This window comes from Grus americana, chromosome 4, assembly GCF_028858705.1.
Source record: "Grus americana isolate bGruAme1 chromosome 4, bGruAme1.mat, whole genome shotgun sequence".
Classification (NCBI taxonomy): Eukaryota; Metazoa; Chordata; class Aves; order Gruiformes; family Gruidae; genus Grus; species Grus americana.
This window is the reverse complement of record NC_072855.1, coordinates 13,854,368-13,878,819: the sequence shown is the minus strand read 5'-3', so window position 1 is coordinate 13,878,819 and position 24,452 is coordinate 13,854,368. Positions and strand designations below refer to the sequence as shown.

Sequence of the window (24,452 nt, the reverse complement as noted above, 5' to 3'; positions counted from 1 at the left end):
ATCATCTTTGTGGCCCTTTGTTGGACTCCCTCAGTCTGTCCGTGTCTCTTGTATTGGACCCAGCACTCCAGGTGTGGCCTCACCAGTGCTGAGTAGAGGGGAAGGCTCATCTCCCTCCATCTGCTGGCAACACTCTTAATGCAGCCCAGCATACCGTTCCCCTTCTTTGCAACAAGGGCACATTGCTGCCTCACGTCCAACCCAGTGTCCACCAGAATCCCCAGATCCTTTCCTGCCAAGCTGCTTTCCAGCTGAGTGGCCCTCAGCATGTGCTGGTACCTGGGGTTGTTCCTCCCCAGGTGCAGGACTTTGCACTTCCTATTGTTGAACTTCATGAGATTTGTGTCAGCCCATTTCTCTAGCTTGTCAAGGGCCCTATGGATGGCAGCATGACCCTCTGGGGTATCAGCCACTCCTCCCATTTTTTGTGACCTCTGCAAGCTTGCTGAGGGTGCACTCTGCCCCCATCATCCTGGTCATTAATGAAGATACTGAGCAGGATTGGACCCAGTATTGACCCCTGGGGTACACGACTCACTACAGGCTTCCAGGTGGACTTTGTGCAAGTTTTCAATCCATCTCACTGTCTGCTCATCCAGCCTCTACATCATCCCCTTCTCTATGAGGATCTAACAGGAGACTGTCAAAAACCTTGCTGAAGACAAGGTAGACAATACCGGCTGCTCTCCCCTCACCTACCAAGCCAGTCATTTCATCATAGAAGGCGATCGGAATTCTCATGCTGCAGACTTCCTCCACTTTAAAAACATCAATTAACCATGTGAATAGTTTGCTGATACTCATGAATTCATGTATACTGTGATACAGATTATTTTGTGGATGTTTGCTCCTAAAACTGGCATGCCTAGTTCATAGTCTTTGCATAGATTCAGCCACTAACATTCCTGAAGCATAAACATACATCTGTGGGTGTCTTTCCCTGTTTTTGTCAAGTTTCTCTTGTTCCAAAGCAAAAATAACTCTGTCAAAGCCTTGATTTTATGCAAAGTAGGTGTTTATAGTTATATATTGCTATGTATTACAGTTAGTACAGCCTGTGTGGAAGGGCATTATCAACCTCCTTGTTTTAGATAGAAATATGCTTAAAAAAAAAAAAAAATCTGGAGTGCAGCATTTTCACATGAGGGTCTATGTTGACCTTGCTTACGAGCTTCTAAATACGTAAGTTAAACTCTACCTATAATTCACAAGCAGAACACAAAGCCAGCAAGACTGTGCTCCTAGGAAACAAACAAGGAAGTCGTAAAGAATCAAGTAGTGTTTAAAAATAACAGTTGCTACATTTGTTCAGATGACATTTTTATTACAGGCTTTCCTGTACTTTCAGTGCATTTTCAAGTGTTTTGTCAGCGCATCATCAGCCTGTGGATAAGCACAATAAATTAGCATGGAGAATAAGTAACATGCTCGGTGCTACAGTACTGTACTCCTTTATTTCTCCACATAACAATTTCTCATAGCTGAAGCAGTTTGATGTCATGGCAGGACAGCAGCCACAGATGGCTGGTGTTTTGCATTCCCCTTTAGCTGCCTGTGTCAGGAGTGAAGTACTGGTCTGGGGCAGAGTGGGTGGAAGAAAAGAATAAAGTTCTTCCTAGGTGGACAGGCAATGAGACGTGAAGTAATGGCAGAACACCGTAAGCGCCGATTCCACTCTGCCGCACAGGGTCCAGATAGACTCATGAATTTATAAATCACTTGGAGCTGCAGGGAAGATGAAGGGGGAAGAACTCGGTCCCAAATATTTCACAGTACTAGCACAAAATTGGAGGGACCTTGACAACTTTTGCTGCAGGTTCTTGGACAAGTCACTTTGGAAATCTGGTATGGCTGCATGCCAGTTCAAGCTAATCTGAACTAGCACTGCTCTAGACGTTTTCTCCTCACCATATGTTACTGCCCCGTCCTTGCAGCAGCATTTGCATATCTGCAATTAGGTAATGAGCCATTTCTGGACCTTCCCAAAGCAGGAGGGGGAGGTTTGGGGTGCTGCAGGTGGGAGTCTGTTTCTTGAACTAACTCACTGCCTTTGCATAAAAGCAGCAGCAGCAGTGAAAGGGAGGGTGCAGGATGGTAGTGATCCAAAAACCTCAGAGATTTAAGTGCCATGTAACAACCCAAAAGTTCACATCTAAAAAGACCATCAGGGTAAGAATCAAATTTGAAATCCTGCACGGTAATTACTTGCCTGTTTCACTCTCTAACAGATTTCTGTGAGCTTATGTTGTGTGACAGTAGCAGATGCTACTTTCTCCCTGTGGAGTTGTGGTATCTAATCATGGGTGGTTTATGTTCCAGAATGTATCCAGCAAAGTAAAGATCTGATCTTGAAACGACTGGAGTGCCGTGCAGAGAAAAGAGAAGAGTTCAAACACAGACAGAAAGCTGAACAAGGGAGTCTCCTCAGTAAAACTTTTCATATTGAAGATGTTCATGATTTTCTTAAGGTGAGCACATAAAAGCTTATTTTCATTGTTCCATTAGTTTGTAAGGCCAAATATATCACAGATTTCTCCCAATTCCATAAAAATGGGATTTTTTGGTCATCCTGAGAATCATGTATAGTAGCACAGGTAGGCTAGGCTCAGACCCCCTGTTGTCTAGGCTTGCCAAAACCTCCAGTTTTGGTCTTGCCACATTGGAACAAAATGCCAAAGAGTATTAATGCTAGATTGCATATTTTGTAGAAAACATCTTTTACTGAGGTACTATGTGTTTGGTTCAATATAGGAAATCTCTGGAGGAAAGTATCTGGCCTGCATTACAGAAGAAAACAGACTGCACTCATCTAATTGCTTTTCTATGAATGAGGTTACTGAGGCTCAACAGGCTATCAAATTTCACAGAAGCAGAGGGAAAACTCATTATGATCACTGGCAGGATACCTTAGAGAAGGTTTGCAATAGATAGTTTAATATGGTATACAATGGCCAGTGTAATGTTTTCTTGGCCATATTTTCTATAGAGCTCTATTGTTGTTGTTCAGAATGTATATACGAAATCAGAGTTCTTAGCTGTAAATGCTGAGAGCTGCAAAACTTCTATAACTGCTGAGAACTACAGACCCAAGTTATTAAGAAATAAAAAAAAATCAATCCTCAGTTTTCATGAAAATAAATAATTTAAGGTTGAAGTGGTTACATCCAGCAGCATTAAACTTTTGATGGAATCTAATAACTTAGATAAATTACTGTATGAGAAGACTCAGATTCCAGCTGTAGCAAACTGTCAAAATTTATTGATCTCGACACTGCAATTTTGTACTGCAGGGCCAAGTTCTTTAATTATACTGTATGAATTGGATAATGCAGTTATTGTTCTTGTATGCAACACCTGTCTGGCAGCACCTCACTTCTAAACAAAAGGTTTTAGGCACTTTAAAACAGGAGAGTACTTTTTTTTTTTGGGCTTTTCATAACTTCAGACAAATAATTCTATCACACATTTTTGTAGCCATTGAGCACTTGTGAATGGATTTTCCTTATACACATCATTCAAAACTCTTGGACACATCCCAACTTCATTAAAGAAAGCTTAGAAATTTTGTATTAAGACCTCTCCTCTACAAAGTTAAAGCCGACAGCTTTGTGCAAGAGATGCTTTATTCTGTACACCTTAGAAGGCTAAAAAATAACACTTAGTTAACCTGTAGACTGATGATCTGCTTATGACAGACTGAGCAGGAATGGGCAACTTGCACTTCATGCTGCAGGACAGAACACAACTGAGTCTTAGTATTATGAAATGCCTGTGTGTAAATAATAAAACAAGTCAGAAATTTAAGCCTTTCTGCTGCCACAGTGGAAAAAACCTTTTGTCCCCAAACAGATGAGGTCTTGAGTCCAGAGACTCTTTGAAGAATAAGAAAAATATTTATTTGCAGCTCCCATGATTTGACTTAAATAGTCCAGTAATTATTTTAATTATTTTATGTGAACAATACCCTCAGCATTGAGGAGCTATTTTAAACCTGTTTCATGGTTCCATAGCTAGCCTAGCAGTGAAGGGCTTGGTTCTGAATCCTCACCATGAGCCCAGAGTTGTACCCATAAATGCACTTTTCTTCTCTGTCTTCCCCCGCCTCCACCTCATCAAAGGGCTCGCACAACCATGGTAGCAGCCTTGGCAGTAACTGACCTTTCTCCTGAATTTTAAGTAGTTACCAATTAAGAAGGTGGATTTTGCAATGGATTTTCTTCACATCAGTTTCTTCTGAAGACAAGTTGGATGGTAATGATTTAGTTGCTGCAGCTCTGATTTTTTTATATGACAGAATGACTTAGACAGTAAAGGTTAGAGTCCCTGTATCATTCTGTCTCCTTCATTTATGTTTCCACTGGAAAAGGAGCATTTTCATTTTGTTTGTTACTGGCAGAGAATACAGGAATGATCAAGTGAAGCACACAAGCCAAAAAATGCCAGTTACAGTAACCCAGTCTTGCTCAGCCCTACCCCCAGGTGGACATACAAGTTACAGCAATTAACTTGTAAAAATCTGTGGTAAACTACAACTTCATGATAAGTGTGAATTTAAAGTCCACCTCTACAAGAATGAGCTGTACATGAAGAGTTTATGAGCACTTTTGTGCTCTTTAGAACAGCCCTATTGACATACCTAATGAAGAAAGCCACATTTACCACCGGAATGTAAGAGAGCACTTGGCAGTTTAAATCAAAATATGGAATATTTATGTATAAGACTACTCATTAGTCTATAGAATGAGATGTTCTTTGATCATGAAATTCAGTCTTCCATTACGGCACATGAGCCTACCAACACATCACAGTCCTGGCTTGAAGAAAGAAATTGCATTCTTCTGTAATCTGTGACCAAGGACCAAATGAGGACCAAGTCATGGATCAGCTTTGTAGGCTGAGTGCTATCTGACAGTACCTTGGGACATGGTGACCAACCCCAGTGCAAAAGCTCAACAGCTTTAACTAAGGTGTCTGATGGCTATTCTGCACCTGGTAGTACTGGCTATGATGAAGTTACATTAATACACAGAAAAGCAGGTTGCAAATCAGATCATTTCATATGTTTTCCAGCATTAGGTACATATTATTTAACCCCAAATTACTGAGACTATGGAGTTTCATACTCAAGACTGGATATGCTGAACTTAAGGTGGCAAGGCAAGTTTCATTTCCCTCTGACTTATGGTTCCAGATAAACACTTAGTGCTGTGATGGTACATGGGAAGGGAAGGAGAGGATCACAAGAAGTTATCAAAACCTTTCCAGCTATTTAAATACACCTATTGTGTTTCTTTTAGGCTTACCACGAGCTGTTAGAGAAGCATCGGCAAGCACAGTGGGAACTGGAGGAGGAGGATGACTGCAAGAGCACAGAGGCTGTTGCAGATCTCTACAAGGTGCCACCTCTAGTGATATGTGTCATTTACTACAGTAATTCAGGAGATCCTCTAACCCCACTACGCAATGTCAGGCATTGGAGAATTGCGGGAGAGATCCTGGCAGCTCTAGGAAGCTAGGTTGACAAACCAGGAGATGGAGACAGGACAGTCTTCCACATTAGCTTGCCTTTTCCATTATCTTCCCAACACGTTATGTTTCCTGACCTCGTAATAGTCAGAAAATGCCTATATGGTCTGCCAAAATGTGCTGTCTGGGTGGCTGACAAAGCTGCAATAACGTTAAGAGCATACAATGTCTGGCATTACTACCAGGAGGTAGACTTCATTTACGTAGGATAATTATCTCCTCTGCACCATGGTAGGATGATACTATTCTTAGTTAACTTCACTACATCTCCAAAAATAGTTTTCTTATCTCTTTTTCTCTCAGAAAAATTGTTTTGACACTAGTTAGTTCCCTGAAATATGTTCAGATCTTTGGTGTAAGTAATATTTTTACACTTCTTTATGCTACTGATTTGGAAAATACGTAGATGCTTCATGGTTTTGCGTCATCTTTAATTATTTTCTGTCTGCGCCGAAAAAATAAGATAACGTGATCTATCTGATGAAGGCCAAAACTGTAGCCAGCATGACCTTTAATGAAGCTGGAACTAATCACTTTCAGCTCAACAGGATCCTTGTCATGATTAATTATGACCAGATCAGGGTGTTATGGAAACCTGTGTTCCCTATCACATTAGGATAAGATACCCACACAATCTTAATTAGCACTAGTCCGCATGCACTTATTCACATTCAATTGATAAAAAAAATAAAGCCACTGTATTTAGAACAAATAGTTTTGCCGTGGTTTTACATAATAGTGCAAGCAACAGGATATTTGAGAGGAACTGCTGCTTTGGAGAAAGGAAAAGTTTGCTTGGAGGGCTATGGCAGTGAATCAGAGTACATTAATTGTGCAAAGCTATTTAATTTAAGAAAAGTCAACATGTCTGCTGGTATTATTGCACACAGTCCATTCTCTGGACTTCTCCACCCCCTTCCTCAATTAACATGAAGTCTCTGGAGACCAAGCAATTTTTTTTTTATCCGGCACAGTTCCACCTCATTTGTGAAATTATGTTTCTTTCCTTTAGTGTGTACTCAGCTTTAGTGACACTAAGATCAGACTGAAAATCCTATTTCTTTCAGCACTGTTAGCTAAGTTTTCTTTTCCATTAAAGAAAAATTGGTTTGGGTGAATTGTGTTTCTAGAATTGCCAAGTTGCCAGGAGAGCTGCAGAAACTCGAACTCTGCCAATTCAGCCAGCTCTAAGCCATTATATTCCATATTACAGCTGCTCTCTTATTCCTAGGCCCAAACAAACACTGCCAGACATGAAAAACTGCAAGTACGGTGATCCAACTGGCATCTGTTGAATGAGGTTCCACAAATCTTAATTTCCACTTTTTTTTCTATAATAAAACATTTTTATTGTGACATTTAACATAATGAACAACTGCACTTTCTTCCCTTAACCCTAAATACAGATACTACAGACTGTTTTAGGAGAGCAGGCTGCTTCTGAATATACCTTTTAAGCAGCATAAGCTAGAAAGAAGAGAAAATAGAAGTGAGCAGAGCCCCACTGTAGGTAAATGAAGCTGTTCTGACTTCTGCACCTGAGGAAAGTGCAGTAGTTACACAGGTTGTCCGTTACCTGGGGCATAAAAGCTGAGGTAGATTTGCCATTAGGGGAAGGAGTTGCATCTCACAACCGCAATGCCTTTGTTTCTCTCTGCTCCACCACACCTCCAGAGAAGAAGTGCAGCTTGAACAAGGAGAAGCTTTTCCCTGGGCGGCAGGGAAACTTAGTTTCTCCAGGTTTCTGCTAGGGAGAAGCTACTGCTACCAATGAGGAAGGCAATATACCCATGGGAAGGCGACAGGGATTTGAGATACTCCACAGTGCAGTGGTGCGACTGGAGCTCAGGTAGACCTAAGCAAGCAAACATTAGACTAACCAGCTGGGTACCAGCAGCCCTCAGATGGCAATAGTCAGCACTGTACTACAAGACCTATGTCCCAGTCGAGTTTGAGCAAGCTAATTTGTAGAACCAGCTTAGTTTGGGCACACCTGCAAACACTGCAAAGCTCCATGTTGTCATTCCAGAAAGTCTGTACTCCCTGAAGCTTAACTGATGGTCATTTGACTTGCACTCATTTGGAAGGTTTGGACTCTGCTGTTTCTGTTCTACCATGAGCAAGGAAAAGGTTAAAGATTTGGTTAAACATTCTATTGTTCATTTAATCTTCATATTTCCATAAGTGCAAGCATGGGTTACTAAGTAAGTTAGAAGGCAAGAAAAGAAGTTCACCAGAAGAGAGTTCTGTTCTGTTGCTTTTTTATCATTCCAGTAGAAACAGAAGCCTAGCAATATTACTGAAAAAGCTGAGTGAAACTCTCTACAGTCACCCTGACATGCTCCACAGATATTTAGATGAATATTCCTCAGCCTGTGGTCCACAAGACATCCAAAGATAGACCGCAAGACAATTTTAAAAAGATGCATTCATACATTTGTAAACACAGTCGGAAAGAGTCGAAAGAACTAGAAGTAATTAAATATTTAAGAGTTCAGCCCAGTTTTTATTCTGTTGCAAATGAAAGTTAGCCTTGCAAAACTGCACTTAGTTACACTTTCCCACACAAAGTTAAATAGCTGTTGGATTTAAGGGAAATAAAACTGAGATGTCTTACCAGGAGGTAATTACGTAAATCCAAGAGGAGGCATAGTGTTACCTAGATCACAATTTCTCCATAACCAAGATTTAGCAATAGCATCCTATATGACCCCTCTACCAAGTAGCTCATATTCTTTGCTGGCCCAGTTTAAAGAAATACACATATTTTTTCTGGGCTGAACAATCAAATATTGTCCAGTACTCACAGGATTTAGGGTTCCAGACAAGTTCCTGCTTGTGTTCCATTGCCATCTTGACTGATCGGAAACCCCCAGAACTGGAATGAATCACACTACACTTTTCAGATTACCAGCAGCAGAACTCAAACCATGGTGGGGTTTTTTTTCCACATCCAAGCCCTCTATTTTCTGAAGTTGCTTTCATGGTCCTTGGGGCATCATCAATATTGCAATTTGTCAAATAAACACTAATATCCTAGTAAAGAACAGCCATGTTGGTTCAGATGAATGACCATTTAGAGTAATACCCAATAAGTTCATGTACTGAACAGCTCCAGCGTTAGAGAGATGCATACTATCCAGTTAGCTAGAGTTAGGTCCCGTTCTCAGGCATACCTTCAGCTAAGAGCAATTACTAGCAGCTTTCAAAGCAACTGCCTTAGGGCATACAGGTGCCTCCATCCTGTATCAACTTTCTAAACCATCCACTCCCATTTAAGTACTGTATCAAAACTTGCACTGTAGATGGCAAACCAGAATAAATCCTTAAGGAAGACAGCCAGTACAAAGTTCCCAAGGGTTGCACTCTGACAAATTCACTTGACCAAGCGTAGAAACCCAAGTGCCCAGCCATTTCCCTGAGCTCATGGTCCTTAGCTGCTATATTTGAAGGCCATTACACCTTTTTTTTTTTCAAGGGAAAAGGACCTGGCAAGGTCTTTTATGTGATAAAGGCTTATATGTGATAAAAATTGTAGGCCCTCTGTTCCTACCTTACTTGTGCGCTGGAATAACTTGGCTTATTTCCACACTTAACCTTGGTTTGTCCTAGTGTAAGCAAGCAGGGAAGCAAGCCTGACAGATTCAGTTTCATGAATAAGTAGAAAGATAACTTCAGTGCCAGAGGTGGTATTAAAATATAAGGAAAAGGTGACCAAATAGGGAACCAATGAACACCCTGGGGACAGCAGAAAAGATGTCACTTATTTGTAACTGCCACTCACTTGTGGGAGAAGATCCTTGGCTTGTTCTCACAGTGTTCTTCTAAGCCCTTCTCAAATTTCTATGCCTTTTTCATTTTTTCATTTTTTCCCCTTTTAAACAGTTTGTGGGTTCACTGAAATAGATTTATATAACCCTCTAGCACCACTGTACCCTGTTACAGTACATCAAAGAGTTATCCAAATTGGTGAATAAATATGTAAAAACGCAATGATCTGGAAGCTGACTGTGTTTGCATAGAATAATTGAGTATGTTTGTTTTGTGTGCACATGAATAAATCAATTAAAATGATTTAGCCAAGGTCAATGGAATCTGTTGATGCCTGAAGTGAATGAATGAGTTATATTTGGAGGATAGCATAGGACTTTTCAGCCATACTAGTGGATTAAAATAGTGTGCTGTAGGTGAATAGTCTGTGTCTAGGCACAGGCTCCATAACTAATTTTTGAAGTGCAAGTTGAGGAATGGGGACGAGTGATTTTGATTATCACAGTATATCATAACTGAAAGAGGAATTGTGTCAGAGGTAATTGAATAGCTCAGCCTAATATTTTCATAAACAGTCTGCAGAGTTATGCCATACACAAGGGATATTGTGTCGCAGTAACAGTTTTGTTTTGGCTTGAGCAGCTTTTCAATTGCAAGGATTTTACCATAATTTTCTTTTACATGGCAGCAAAAGCACCCCCCCCGCCCCCAATATATCCTATTCTGTTTCTCATGATCTCTTGAAAAGATTAACAGCTAGCTCCTTGCATGTCTGTCTCAAGTTTAGCATATCAGATGTTAATCAACCTTTAATCTTTTCTTTCTCTTTTTTTTTCTTTTGAACTACCTGCTTATTTCAGTAGGGAAGGGAGAAAAGAGGTTGTTGGTTAACAGTTCATTATTAAGAAAACAAACATGCAGATTGCACAAAAGGAAATCAATCAACAGCTAAAAATTACATAGTGTGTGGTAAGATAATTATTTTTCCTCAGCCATAACATCAAAAACATAAAAACACACAATTTACTGTCATTTATAATTCCCCTTTGCTGATAGAAGTTCACCAGAATGTTATTTCATTTGACTTGACAGAACATAGAAATGCACAGGAATTTAGACTAACAGACTATTTAGTCTTTAGACTATTAAGTAATGAGTATTATCAACAGGCAAGGAATAAACATTTTATGAATTGGTAAACATGAATGTGAGGTTAATGCAAAGTATTTTATTTTTTTCCTCTGTTAATACAAGGGGACGTTTATCTTTGTCAAAATAACTAGTACAGATTGTTAGAAACTTATTCTCTCGTTACATTCCTTATGTAATTTCATAATAACATGATACACAGTTAGGGGTGCTTTTCATGGAGTGGACTGCATTTTTAGGTATCCAGAGCTAACTGCTTTTCAAGGTGAATCACCACATTGTCTCAGGTAGAAATCCGTATCAAGAGACCTCCAATTCGAATGCTTGCTTTTGAAAATTTTGCCCTGTGACTTACTCCTAAAGAGTGATCTAATAGATTAAATATGTGAACTCTTACCATGTAAGCTCAGTCTAGTTCTGGGTTTGGGGACTGATTAAATTTGATCTAGTCATTTCAATCAAAGGTGATACAAGATGCCTGATATGGATAGCCTTCATTCTGAAGTTACCTTATTTCATAAGAAAATGTATTTTGCACTATATGGATTCACAATTTCTTAATAGTTAGATCTAGTAAAGGACATAATCTTATCTACAGAGGCACATTTCTAAAAAGGGAGCGCAGAAAGAGAAGATTGAAACTGCCTTCTCCATAATTCAAGAACCAGTGAGGGTGCAAAACTGGAATTTCAATGAACCTCCTTTTTAAATGCATGGAAATCAAGCTTTTTTTCACTAGCTTGTGCTAAGGATGACTTCAATGTCATTGTGTTTATTGGCGTTAGGATGCTTAATAGCAGGGTACTGGTTTCATTTTACAATTAGCATTCCAGAATTTGTCATGTGGAAGAGAGAAAGAATCATAGACTCATAGAATCATTTAGGTTGGAAAGACTCTTAAGATCGAGTCCAACCATTAACCTAGCACTACGAAGTCCACCACTAAACCGTGTCCCTAAGCACGACGTCTACACGTCTTTTAAATACCTCCAGGGATGGTGTCTCAACCACTTCCCTGGGCAGCCTGTTCCAATGATTGATAACCCTTTCAGTGAAGAAATTGTTCCTAATATCCAATCTGAACTTCCCCTGGCACAACTTGAGGCCATTTCCTTTTGTCCTATCGCTTGTGACTTGGGAGAAGAGACCGACACCCACGTGGCTACCACCTCCTTTCAGGTAGTTGTAGAGAGCGAGAAGGTCTCCCCTCAGCCTCCTTTACTCCAGGCTAAACAACCCCAGTTCCCTCAGCCACTTCTCATAATACTTGTACTGTAGACCCTTCACCGGCTTCATTGCCCTTCTTTGGTTGCGCTCCACAACCTCAGTGTCTTTCTTGTAATGAAGAGCCCAAAACTGAACATAGTACTGGAGGTGCAGCCTCACCAGTGCTGAGTACAGGGGGACAATCACTTCCCTAGTCCTGCTGGCCATACTATTCCTGATCCAAGCCAGGGTGCTGTTGGCCGCCTTGGCCACCTGGGCACACTGCTGGCTCATATTCAGCTGGCTGTTGACCAACAGCCCCAGGTCCTTTTCTGCCAGGCAGCTTTCCAGCCACTCTTCCCCAAGCCTGTAGCGTTGCCTGGGGTTGTTGTGACCCAAGTGCAGGACCTGGCACTGAGCCTTGTTGAACCTCATACAATTGGCCTTGGCCCATCGACCCAGCCTGTCCAGATCTGTCTGTAGAGCCTTCCCGCCCTCCAGCAGACCAACACTCCCACCCAACTTGTTGTCATCAGCAAACTTACTGAGGGTTCACTCCATCCCCTCATCCAGATCATTGATAAAGATATTAAAGAGAACCAGCCCCAGTACTGAGCCCTGGGGAACATCAGCTTTTCCCCATTTAGTGTGAGTTTATCATATGACGTATGTTCTAGTGACCAATGACGTCCAAGAATTTTTGGAGTATTTATGGGATGTGTGATCTGAGTATTGAATCTCTGTCCTTAGTAAGATACAGTATGGTTGGGAGATGATGCTCTTACCTCCTAAACAAGTGCCCTAGCCATTGAGCTTCTGGAGATACATGCAAGAGTGTTCTACAGCTTTGACCAGTAATTTTAATTATTTTAATGACATGCTGTTGTGTCAGAAGGTAACAAATAGCTATCATAAGTTAACAAATAGTTATATAGTTGCCTCTTGGAGATAATATATCCTAGGTAGTGGCTGGCATTTAAAATACAGTATAACCAGCCTTTCTATATATATTTTCCTGCTGCACAATTTCATTATTTGCTTTATTCTCACCTGCATGTAGAAACATTTTAATCATTTGGATTTGAGGGTGAGCATTAATATTGTTCTTTGGTTTTGTGGTGAAATCTGATAAGCTGTGTATTTCCCCTGGTTTTTGACAAAATTATATATTTATTGCCGTGTTGAAATTCAGAAGCACTCAGCGTTTTAATCTGAGCCCATTTTATTTCTGCATATACCCCGTGATATTTCTTTATGCTTGATGAATTTCTCTGGAGATTTTTTGAAAAGCTTTGAGATTGACTTCCAGGTACTACAAACAGGCTCATTCAACACTGCAATCAGCTATTCTATTAATGGAATCAATTTGAATAAATTTCATTAAGTAAAAGTCTTAAAAACAAGAGGCGGCATATCAGGAAGCTTGTAAGAACTATTTTGTAGGGGTTCTAGTCCAAAAATGAGATCCTGGAAGCAGTAGGATTTTTTTAACAGTTTTGTTTTTTTCCTGTGAAAAATAAGCTTTATAATAGGTAGTGTGACGTCCCTGTTCACAGACAGACTTTATTACTCTTTCAGATCAAGTCTATTCCTTAGACTACAAATAGTTTTGAACTATTTTGTTAGCTTGAGTTGCTTTGGTAGAATTCAATGACATCTGCTATCTTTCCTAAATGTAGAGTTACCATTTCCCTTACCAGATTTCACGAGGCCATTCCACTGCATTTTTTCAAGTGCTGCAGTAAACAGAGTAGCCACGGTGTTGTACCTGTGGTATGTCCTCTGGGTAGAGCATGCTGTCACGTTAGGGTCTGGGTTGCAAGGACTGCCTGGGGTCTGATGTCCGTGTAATTATGTGTTCAGCTTAAAGAAGCCAGTGGTTCCCTGAACACTCAAGAGAAGTTAGTATTTTGATAGTTCATCACTGATGGTGATGATGTTGTGATCCTGGACCACAGGTAATACCAGTAAGTGCAGGATTTGTGTCCTCCGCAGAGGAGAATTTCTAACAGAACTTAAAGGGAAAATGTTCAGTCCTGTTAAAATTCACCTTAGAGCACCTGACCAGGCTTCCCGTTGCTTTGTGTGTCAGTTTGCAACATAGGTGAGATGTAAAGAACATACTTAGTCCTGCTTCCCCTCCATGTATTCACCCAGCATTTTCATTTTTAAAGGGACTGTTGATGTGAAAAACTGCTCATGAAATTCCAATCCCACTTTCTTGTCCTTTCATATGCCAGCTTCAGCAGAGGACCATGAAGTATTTTGCAAACAAATAGTTAAGCACCTTTGATCTAAAGATAACTTGGCCCATCACATTAATGAGGTGATGTAGGTAAGTAATTTTGTGGGAACAGGACCTAGTCACATTTTTCCTGGGTAACTATGTACCCGCTCTGGTAGTGCCAAAGGTAAGTATACAATATAATTTGAAGCTGCAGGGAGTGCAAGCAGAACTCTATTCACTTGGTCTTTAAACAAAATGGCATGAAGACAAATAACAAAATACCTTCTTTATGTTCTGTGCAAAAGATTTCCTAGTAAATAATAATACAGAGCTGTCAGCATGCCAGGGAGATGCTATCAGTTCTGCAGCAAAATGTGTTGCAAAGTGATTTAGCTGCCATAGGTGGAACTCAGTTTGTTTAAGAATAGAGTTCCTTAACACCCTGCCTGAGAGCTTTTGAGATTGCACTAGAAATGCCACGGACTCCTCTGGACTGCTTCTGAACTATTTCAGACCCAAGAGAAAATCTTATATCCCTGAACATCCAGTAAAGGCAGGAGAATTAACTTGGCCTGAAGGACTAGTAAGGCTCAGAGAAGAGATGGTTTACAGAGATAGAGTGATCGTTCTTTAAATGTTGTATGGGATCCAGATGTTAGAAACATAGGATCTTTGAGCCGATGTTAAATCCCAGAATTTGGAGACTTGTATTTTAAAATAAAGAGCAACAGAAGAGAGAATTCAAGCAAACCATTTCGCATTAGTGTTGGCAAGCTAAGCCAGGCCCACAACTGCACAGATAATTAAGACAGTATAAATCCTACCTCTTGTTGTAACAGGAACTGGTAACTAGTAATTAAGGAGTAAAGGAGATCCATCCTTCAGCAAAGGATGTTCCTGTGTAGCAAATCCCTAATGATACCGTCACGTTCAGATGGTGAGCAATCAAAGTGCTACCAGAAATGAGATATCCAATTGTTGGGTTTTTGACTACTAATTCTCATACTTATGCTCAGTACCCAGTTTCAGAAACCTGTAGCCCAATTTACAAGAATTCAGAACAACTTTGAGATAAAATAAAGCCAATGGGCACTGGATTCTGAAAATCCTGCATGCTTTAAACAGGTAAGAGCGGAAAAAATCAAGACAGCTCATCTCGAAGGTGTAGCAAACACTTTTGATAGTGTTGTGCCTCAGTTTTATCCATAAGAGGTTACTGCAGGGAGCTCTTAAGATAAGCTATTTGTTGTTTGTGAAACAGCTCATTAATACGATGATTAGCATCCCAGAGGGATCCCAGGAGGAAAATAATAATTTAGTATTCAGTGAACAGTTTGGATATTTTACAATAAATGAGAAATACAAAATAAAGATTTTTAAGAAATCTATCCATTTAATGGGTATTGATAAACCTAAACACAGAACAGATAAAGATCCTGTGGAAACAATACATGAACCCAAAAATTATCATTATGGGGGCGCAGAACTAGATTTCACATGCAGCCGAAGTTCTGGTCATTCTTTACTTCTGAGTTCTTGACTTTGCAATTTAACATCCTCTTTTGGTTTTTTTGCTGGGTTTTTTTGGTCTTATTTTCTTTTTTCTGATACCCCATCTAGCGGCTGGAATGGGTTCTTACACAACAGAACATTATACAAGTGTGTCTCCCAGAAAAAGGCAAGTCCATTAGAAGTTTTCATGTCTATGAGCTGCAAACAAATGGTTTTGACATTTAAATAAATATCTCTGTGCTTCTATTGAGAGGTTCTAGATTCTGATCAATAAAGAGATTGTAATTAAACCTATATTTAAAAGAAGGCAACACCTAGAAGACTTGTTTTTGCAACAGGAATGCTGAAAAGAGTTTTAAAAATATTAGCTGTATTTTAAGGAAAAAAAAGAAACAGAAGTGTTTTCAAGGGGACTAACACTGATTTACAATGAAAGCAAAACCAAATAGACAATAAAGCTTTTTGGACTGGTAAGATCATGTGGAACTTGCACAAAAATAGCTCTTGATACTGCTGGAGTACTGCAGTGTCTGTATGACCTTTCCGACATGTCTTTGTTTTCTCTCTTCTGCTGGGGAAAGCTACCTGCCCTCACGCCTTCTCCTCAGGGATTATCTCAAATTGTAGCAAGTTTGCAAACGCAGCTCATATCATCACTGTGTATTTGACAGTGAAATTATTTGTTTTGAACAGACTCTTTAGCTTGGATGCCATCTGACTAAATCACCCAAACTCTTCTTGCGAGTGAAACAGCCTCAGCAATTGAAAACCACTCATATGGGACTAGTTTTAATAAAACCACCAGAAGGTGTTTGTTTTCCTGCGCTTGAACCTGTTCTGCGTCAGAAGGAATTTGAGTCATTCTGCCTTTCCAGAAGGCACTGAAGAGTGTCATACTTCAGAGCACCAACTATTAACGTGACTAGTGTCAGTTTTGTCTGACTAAATGCCGTACTGTCTCTTTTAACTCTTCCTTCTTTCTTCCCTTCATTCATTTCATATCAGCACCTTTGAAAATGTGCCTATGAGGTGGTGTGCTACACTGGATTGTTTCCACAACAGCTTTCAAAATAAATGTTTTCATAATACATTGCCGTAGCCAGTAAAACAAGATATTCTTTGTACTGTAGTTGCATGTGGGCAACAGTTAGGATTCAAGGTCTCATGTGCTCATGTCACTGTTGCATTTTAAATACCCTTGTGTGCCTTGAACCAAAACATTTAAGTTGTTCCATCTACTAAGCCTGGTCTTTCTAACTCAAGCATTAGTGGCATTGGATTTTAGCTCTAGGGGTCAGTCACTGGCCTGGTGTCTTCACTGGGACATAGTTCCCTCACTGGCATCATGGAAACATGCAGTGAAACAGCTCCAAAGGGCCGGGGGCTTCACTTTCTCACCTGTCTCACTCTGTCCTTCTTTGTCCCTCTTTAGGAGCTGTACTCTAAAGCTTCCCATGCTTTAACAAAGTTGGTGACAGAGCTGTTTCTTCAGACCCTGCCTGTTGTGACTGGCCTCTCTGTAAGAGAATGTGAGCTTCTGAAAGAGGAATGGCTGGAAAATTTGGTTCCTCAGCTGGAGAAATGGGAGACCCACCGCCAGAGACACTGGAAGCTTTTCCAGGAACAGCTATTGCAAGAAAAAAAAGTAAGAAAGACCAATATTACATTCTGGGACCCCAGGGTCTAAAATCACGGATATGGCAAAAGAAAATATCAAGATACTTATCTGTGGAGAGTACTTCGTCTATGAATACACAGCCCAGGTCCAGAGACAGTATGAGACTCAGGATGGGCGGTCTGACCTGCAGCATGGAGTGAATATATATATGCTGTGCATGTAGACTTGCATAGAGGAGTCAGAGAGTAATTACTGAACATCTGTCCACAGTGTTTGATGGCTTTGTCAGCACATAAACATTTTTTTGGCAAGGCTGCTCTCTGATGCCCTCAACTCTTGAGCATCTGAGTTCAAAAAAACCTTCATCTGGTCTGTTTGGAGAGGGTATATATGAGTACAGTTTACAGGAAAAGAGGCCTTACAATGACAAGTATTTCTTGGTCATTTTTATGTATTAATACTATAGTGTTTTTGAAACATATGATACATATTTTATATAAAACTTACTCTTTACTCTGAGAAGGTAAAGAAACACACATCCAATTTTCCTACTGTGTTTCTGCCCAGCATAGAGGGCATTGACACCAGAGGAGAAAAGCAACAAGAACAAAAAGCAAGATGTGGAGGCAGGTATCTTCATCATTAGGCTGGAACTCAAATATGCCTTCAATTTATTCATCAATGCGATGTCTCTATTAACACTACTTTGCAGACTAACACAGCTTAGTCAAAGAAAGACCTTGTGTATACAACGGTGTTCCCTTTCCCAAAAGTCAAGTGTGTGCTGCAACATATAGAATAATGGGAGCTTCTTAAATAAAAGGTTGGCGGAGTTCTTTATTGCTGGTAAAATCATACTTTTCCCTAGCCTCATTCTCCAAAATGCCTGGACAATCCAGTACATGGTTAACGAGGTACTGACTGAGTCCCTAATTATTACAGACTGCTATAGGTGTTTAACTTTTCCACCCACTCATATTTAGGGTTCTTCCATAAAACTCTGTGATTCAGGAAACTGGGCTTCCTACTAAATCTGGCAGAGTGCTTTGCTGACCAGTGGTTTTAGAACACCCATGGGAATACAAAAGTAAAAGTATTTGTTGGAAATTCTTAGCCATTTCCTTTTTTTCTTCTCTGTTTTCCTTAATATGGAGTTATACAACGTGCACCTTCCTGATCATTTTATATTTACTTTATTGTAACTCACCTGTTACCTCAATTAACATTTTTTATTTTGCCCCTTTTTATCAAGGATTAGATTCAATACCTGACTTGGCAAGCTTAAGCCTTAAGGTTGCTGTTCATTTTCACATTCACCAAGGGTTCAAAAATTGCCTGTCCTTGTATGTGAGTGACCTGAGCAGCGTGGACTAGTAGCTGCACTACAACTATGTCTCATGGTGCATGGAGACCAAAGCACCGTGGTGATATCTGCTGTCATTAAAAACCCCAGTCAGAGAAGGAGGAGGTTCTGGTGTACAACTTAGGATTAGTCAGAGTGCATGTTAGGGCACCTCTGCTCTGGTCCTTCCACTGTCCCGTTGAACCTCAGCCTTTGTTCAGGGCCAGAAGGATGTTGTTCAAGGGCTAGGAGACTCTCTGCAGAGAGGGAGATCACAAGTCTAAAGTTTTGTTCCAAAACTGCTGTTTATGCATTCCTCTGTTACTGTCATTGGGCACAGTATTGAGTGGAGAAACCAAACCCTGGGATTTTTTTCTCAAGGGGTTAAAAGGATTAGTTCATCTCCAGCACCTAGTTGCTGGATGATAGCTCTTTGGGCAGCACTGGATGATGGATTCATTGAATGTGAATCCAGATGTTCCAGTCATGCCCAAGCATAGGTTATTTAAACTAGAAAGTTGACTTTCCATCACTTTCAGTGTACCATAACACTCATAATACAAAGCAGATGGCTTCCTAGATGAAAAAAAAAAAAAGAATAAAGGTTTTGCTTACATCATTAACAGTAATTACTGAGCTATAGAGGAATTCATTTAACAATGACAGCTCTCACATTGGTCTCTGGGTCACCAGCAGTGCAGCTGGGCCTTATTGAATATAAACATTTCCTGAATGGCAGACAGAGCTGTCCAAAGGACGAGTGATTCTGTGGGATAAATTGCTAGAAGAAACAAGGGTTTCTCATAGTGGGAAAATGTGTGATTCCTCAAGATAATATTCTTTGCAGGAGCTTAAGTAGTTTTTTTAACTTAATGTGTGTGGCTTTTTGGAAGTGATTTGGACTAAACTGGAAAAAAGTCTGCTATATCACCAAAGAGAGTATGCAGGGAGGTAGCCATTCCAGCAAAGCTAGGCTGGCAGATTTTCCTGTATAAACAAGTCTGAAAATCATCAGATAACTCATGATATTATGTTCAAATGCATTTCTTGGCCCTTTCCTAGTGTAAATGCAGCAGCATGCACGTTTAAGCAATAAGCTGACACTTGCATCCTACAAAAAGGGGCACTTGGTTTCCACCTTAAGAAAAGGAGAAGAGAGATCAGACACTTGTGACAGGTGATTATGTCATTTAGGAGATCCCATAGATGTTACAGTGCTGAATATGACAGAAGATCCATAAATCAACATTCATATTGACAGGTCTTTAAATTTATCAGGCATTTTCCCGCAGGAGATATGTCTTTCATTTGCCTCTTGATAAATGTACTATACTAAGAGTTACATAGCACTGCTTTACAGCCTTGGAAAGGCTTTTCACCAGGGTATTTATGCATGCTTTTCAAAGTGGCTCAAACAGACATTTTTCCCATTTACTTGAACTGCATTTTTTTTTTGTTAGAATATCTTTGCTAGTATTTATACATATCTGGAATATGATGTTCCTTTGGAGGCACAGAATCTCTTTTACAATTGAAAAGAAAAAATCAGTTTCATATTTAACTTTTGCCTTAGACACTTGAGGATGTGAGTGAGGCAAATGAGAACAAATGAATAAAGAAAATTAATTTTGAGCATTTTCCTACATAGCCTCTACCTCATAATTTCTGTAGATGAGCTCTCCTGCCTGGGCAGAGGTTACGGGGAGCAGACTGCTGCACCAGGCTGAGGTACTTGCTTGGCATTCAGTGTGCATCACACCCCATCTACAGGCTGTTAGGGGGAAATTGCTTTCCTTCGATTTCCTGAGAATTTCTGCTAAAAATGTCAAAGTGAGAGCTGCAGAAAAAAGAGTGAGCTTGCTTGGGTCTAATGTGCTGCTGTATCTGAGGTCTAACTCAAAATATTTTATGAGTTTCATTACCTACCAAAGGCATATTCTTCGCCTTTATTGCCAGAGAGCAATTCTTAATGTTAGTAGTGCTCCAGAAGGTCTTGTAATGGACGTTGCCAGGAAGCAAAACACCGAGAAACTTACAGAGAAAAAATGGAATAAGGAGATTTCTGTCCATTCCCACATCATTGCTTGACACCCAGAAAGCTGAACCAGCATCTGCTTATTGGTTTTGACGTGGTGTGCATTTTATCCCTTTCTCTTAATTTTATACTCATTTTTTCATAGTGATTGGAATGACTCTTCAAGGAACCAGGCATTCCTCAAAGCTTTACTCCCTCATTTGTGATGTTTTTGTTGCTGATTTTACTGGTTGAATGCAGGAACTGGAGAGGCCAAGCTCTGTTCTAGCTGCTGAGTCTGTGCTGCAACGTCATTTTCTCCACTCCGTACTGACGTGTCTCCAAGCAAATAAGGCCATTCCCAAGAACAGGAAAGCTTTGAGAGGCACCTGGAGACTTGGCCCAGCTTTGGAAGGTCAGTGCAGCACAAAGCCTGACCTTTCCAACTGGCTTGATGAAATAGTTGTTTCTGCTTTGCTAATCAGCAATATGCCAGCAGCCTCAAATTAAGATTCCCAGAGGATCTTTGCCGTTGCATCTGTGCCTGAATGTGTGAGTTCTTCTAGTATTTTGGAAGTGGAAAATACCCAGCCCTCCCAGCTCATCCCAGTGAGCCGTTGAAGTGTTGCCTCCAATAAAACATGCAATATTCTGTTCTTATTCCCAGCTGATCCTTCCCTTCTTGATCATCTTCCTAATAGCATTTTTGAGACAAAACACTGGTTTAGTATTTGGTCCAAATCTCAGTCTTCCTTATTTATCATCCCATCTTAGATGCGTAATTATCCCCCTTCTTTCCTCCATGTTCTTTTAGTACTTACATGGCTGATGTACTTCTACTGTTAAGTTTCATAACTGTGCACAGGGGTATTTTCTGCTCTGTTCTCAGCTTCCCATTGGTCTCAGGGGGATGAAGAGACCTTTTATAAATTTTGCATACAGCTTACCTTAAATGCACTTGCAATGGAAAAGATGACTTTTAAAAGAAAGTCTGTGTTCACCACTACAGAACTAGACTATTTCTTCATAAAAAGAAGTAAACAAGGACTACAGTCCCTGTCGTTGTTATCTTTCTGAGTGCCTTTTGGGATAGGATATACTGCTGGCAGCAGTGTTAAGATTTAGTTTCTTGGCTGCAATATTATATCATTTATCATTCCAACTGGAATTCAGAAAACTTCTCCTGTCTTCTCTATCTTGGTGATCTACATCAGATTTAATCCACCAGCTGTTTGAGAGTAAGTGTGCAGACAGGCCCTTCAAGAGCAACTTCTCAGTGAATAACCAAGTCTCCAAAAACGATGGGAAGCCACGTCTGAGCCACAGCCGGTTTTTCATTGAAAATGAAAATACTTCTAGAAAGTTAAGGGTCATTTTAAGTCCTTATTTTAACTGCTGAAAGAGACATTAAAATACACAGTGTGATGGATCTACTAAGCGTATGCAGAGAGGTGTGAAACACTAGGAAGCCATATCCACAGAGCTGCTAAAGGGAAATACTGATACAGTTATTACTTCAAGCGAGTATTTGCCATCTGTCATGATGATACCTGGAGACCTGACAGACCTTAATTTGACACTTGCAGCATGCAATCAGAGAAGGCCCCGTGCTCGGCTGTGCTCTGTGATGTTAAGAATCACCTAGACTCAAATCAGTTGAGGTCTGGCTACACGGGTACGTCTTGTGGCTCTTTCTGAGAGAACCCTGGTGAGCTCCCCAGCGCCGTACAGACTTTCAGGCTGAGCTTCTCGTGCTCAGCTGAACTTTTTCTGTCACCTGTTGCTGACTGCCTGCCCATCCTTCCCAGCCATCCTGCTCAGGAGTATGTGTTTTGGTAAGGTTGTCTTCATGAACAGCGGTCAGTTATATGTGTTGCTGTGTATCCTACAGAGAAGGCGCTATCTAAGAAAGAAATACATTTTTATTTTAAAGTCAAAGATGATGTGGTTTCTGAAGTTCTGCATTTCCCAGGGGAGTTCATTCTGTGCTCAGAGATAAGGCCTCTCACCTGCACAGATCACTGCTTCCCAAGGAAAAGGCTATCAAATCCAGTAGGAAGGTCCAGTACCACTCCTAGTTCCTAACACTAACAATTGTGCAATTACACATCTAATTTTTTGCTAGGCATATTGATCTAGTGAAACCTTGCTGTTTGCAATAATAGAAAATTTAGTTCATCATGTTCTGAATGAGGCTAGAACATGAAGTGAAGCTGTCAGACACCCTGAGTATTATATTTAGTTTAGGGCTCTGCATACCTCTGCAGGCAACCTGCATTTATCCAACTGCCAGTGAATCCTAAAATATATTCTTCATCTCACTGTAATAGAGTTTGGGCCTTAAAACCATTTCATCGTTAGGTTAATGGTTGAAGTTGATGATCTCAAGGATCTTTTCCAACCTAAATGATTCTATGATCTTATGGTTTATTATTCATTAAATTCTGGCAATATGCTAAAGAAAATCTTAAATCCATATCTCCACAAGTTTAAAGTCTAATGGAAAATCCATCAAAACATTCAAAGATTAAATTCTTTGATCTAAGTATCACCCTGAAGGAGCTGTAAACTTGCAGTCCATAAACCTAATCATGTAATCTCCATTTCTATTAGCACTGTGTACTGTACACAAAAGTGTGATGGAAGATGGTATCTTTATTTTGTTCAGTGAAAATAAAAACTACATTCTCTACTAGTGAAAAAAAAGCAAACAAAAAGCCCACTGCAACCTGCTGATAAGAGTCGATGCAATATTTTGTGCCATATTTTTCTTTTTCTCTTGTTCTGTCACTGAAACTGGAAAACCTGTGGGAGATACAGCTGAGGGCTGATCTAAACCAGTGCAACGCCTCCCTTTCTTTTCAGTGAGCTTCGTTTAGGACTTTTATCATTGGGAAAAAAATATTCCTAAGTAGAGTAATTTTAATTCAGCATGAGTCTGTTTCTTGAAAGAGGGGGATGATTGTTTTTAGCAAAGTAACATCCAATAAACCTTTGTTTCGTAATGTGACTAGAATGACTGAAATCGGAGTGTCTTACGATTGTAATTTTTTCCCCTGCTTTTAGCTCTGGATAAAGGAGTATGCTCTGTCTGCTGTGATGCAAAAGCACCTGTCTGACACACAAGAGAAGATAATTCAAGGTGTCATAAGCAGACTAGGATGCCTCAGTGATGAGTAAGTTTGGTTTTATCAGTAAGCAATGGGGTAAAACTGTACTGCTGCATGCAGAGATAAAAATGTGTATTATGTTGTGGAAAGCAGTGTTGAGAGACTATGGGCATCTTCAGGCAGGGAGGCAGTTACTCTAGTTTTTTTTTATCTGAGTATCAAAAACAAAGTAAAAAACCCAGAGATATCATGATTCCTGGTAAGTAGAAAAAATAGAGTCTTCTGTGATTTGTCAGGTGGTGTACTTTCTGTGTATCTACACCTATGTTTGTGAGTGATTACTAGTCTTGAACCAGCCTCTCTGCACTCTGTATGTCACTTTGGAGTTGGATATTCTTCAAGGTAAGGTGTTTGGTCCAGCACCATTTGGCTCTGCCTTTGCTTTCTGCTCTTACAATACCACTGACCATCCCTTTGCATGACAGTGACTCCTCTCCTGCATTCTCTGTCTGTATTCACCAAAGAAAGTTCTAGTTTTATCTCATCTTTGTACAGTTAAACAGTTCTTTGGTAGAGATACTTCTCAAAAAACCACAGTTCTGTGAATCTGCCTTGTTTTGATTGAGATATCAAATGACTTTACTCACCATGGTCTTCACATTACCAAAGACCAAAGCATTTGAAGACTTGTTTATTTGGAATATTGGTATTATTGCCATTGCACTTATTTATTTTGGCTCTACTTTTCAGTTCAACCTTATATTTTCATGTTCTCTGACTTCAGTGTTTCCCAGGATTCAGTATCTGGAGAGCTCATAGAGCCTTACATGTACACGCAGGTTAGATACAGGCACAATGTCATCCCACATGTGCACACAGATTTCACTCACCTGGTCCAGAATCAACTTCAAAATTTGCTCTCCTGTTTAAAATTCACCACAAACTTGCTTCAGCCATGTCTGCCCTGCCAGCTAACA

General features: G+C 40.1%; 1 protein-coding gene across 4 annotated transcripts in view; it reads left to right on the top strand.

The window, feature by feature from the left end:
• EVC (EvC ciliary complex subunit 1) overlaps window positions 1–24,452 on the top strand; it is a 57,122-nt gene that overhangs the window by 19,239 nt on the left and 13,431 nt on the right. For 3 of the 4 annotated variants that reach the window (XM_054823744.1, XM_054823743.1, XM_054823746.1), the window contains exons 10-13: window positions 2,320–2,468; window positions 5,298–5,396; window positions 16,824–17,036; window positions 23,432–23,541. In XM_054823744.1, coding sequence (XP_054679719.1) covers window positions 2,320–2,468; window positions 5,298–5,396; window positions 16,824–17,036; window positions 23,432–23,541 — 571 coding nt within the window. The remainder of the gene's footprint in view (window positions 1–2,319; window positions 2,469–5,297; window positions 5,397–16,823; window positions 17,037–23,431; window positions 23,542–24,452) is intronic. The other variant, XM_054823745.1, reaches the window with a different exon arrangement.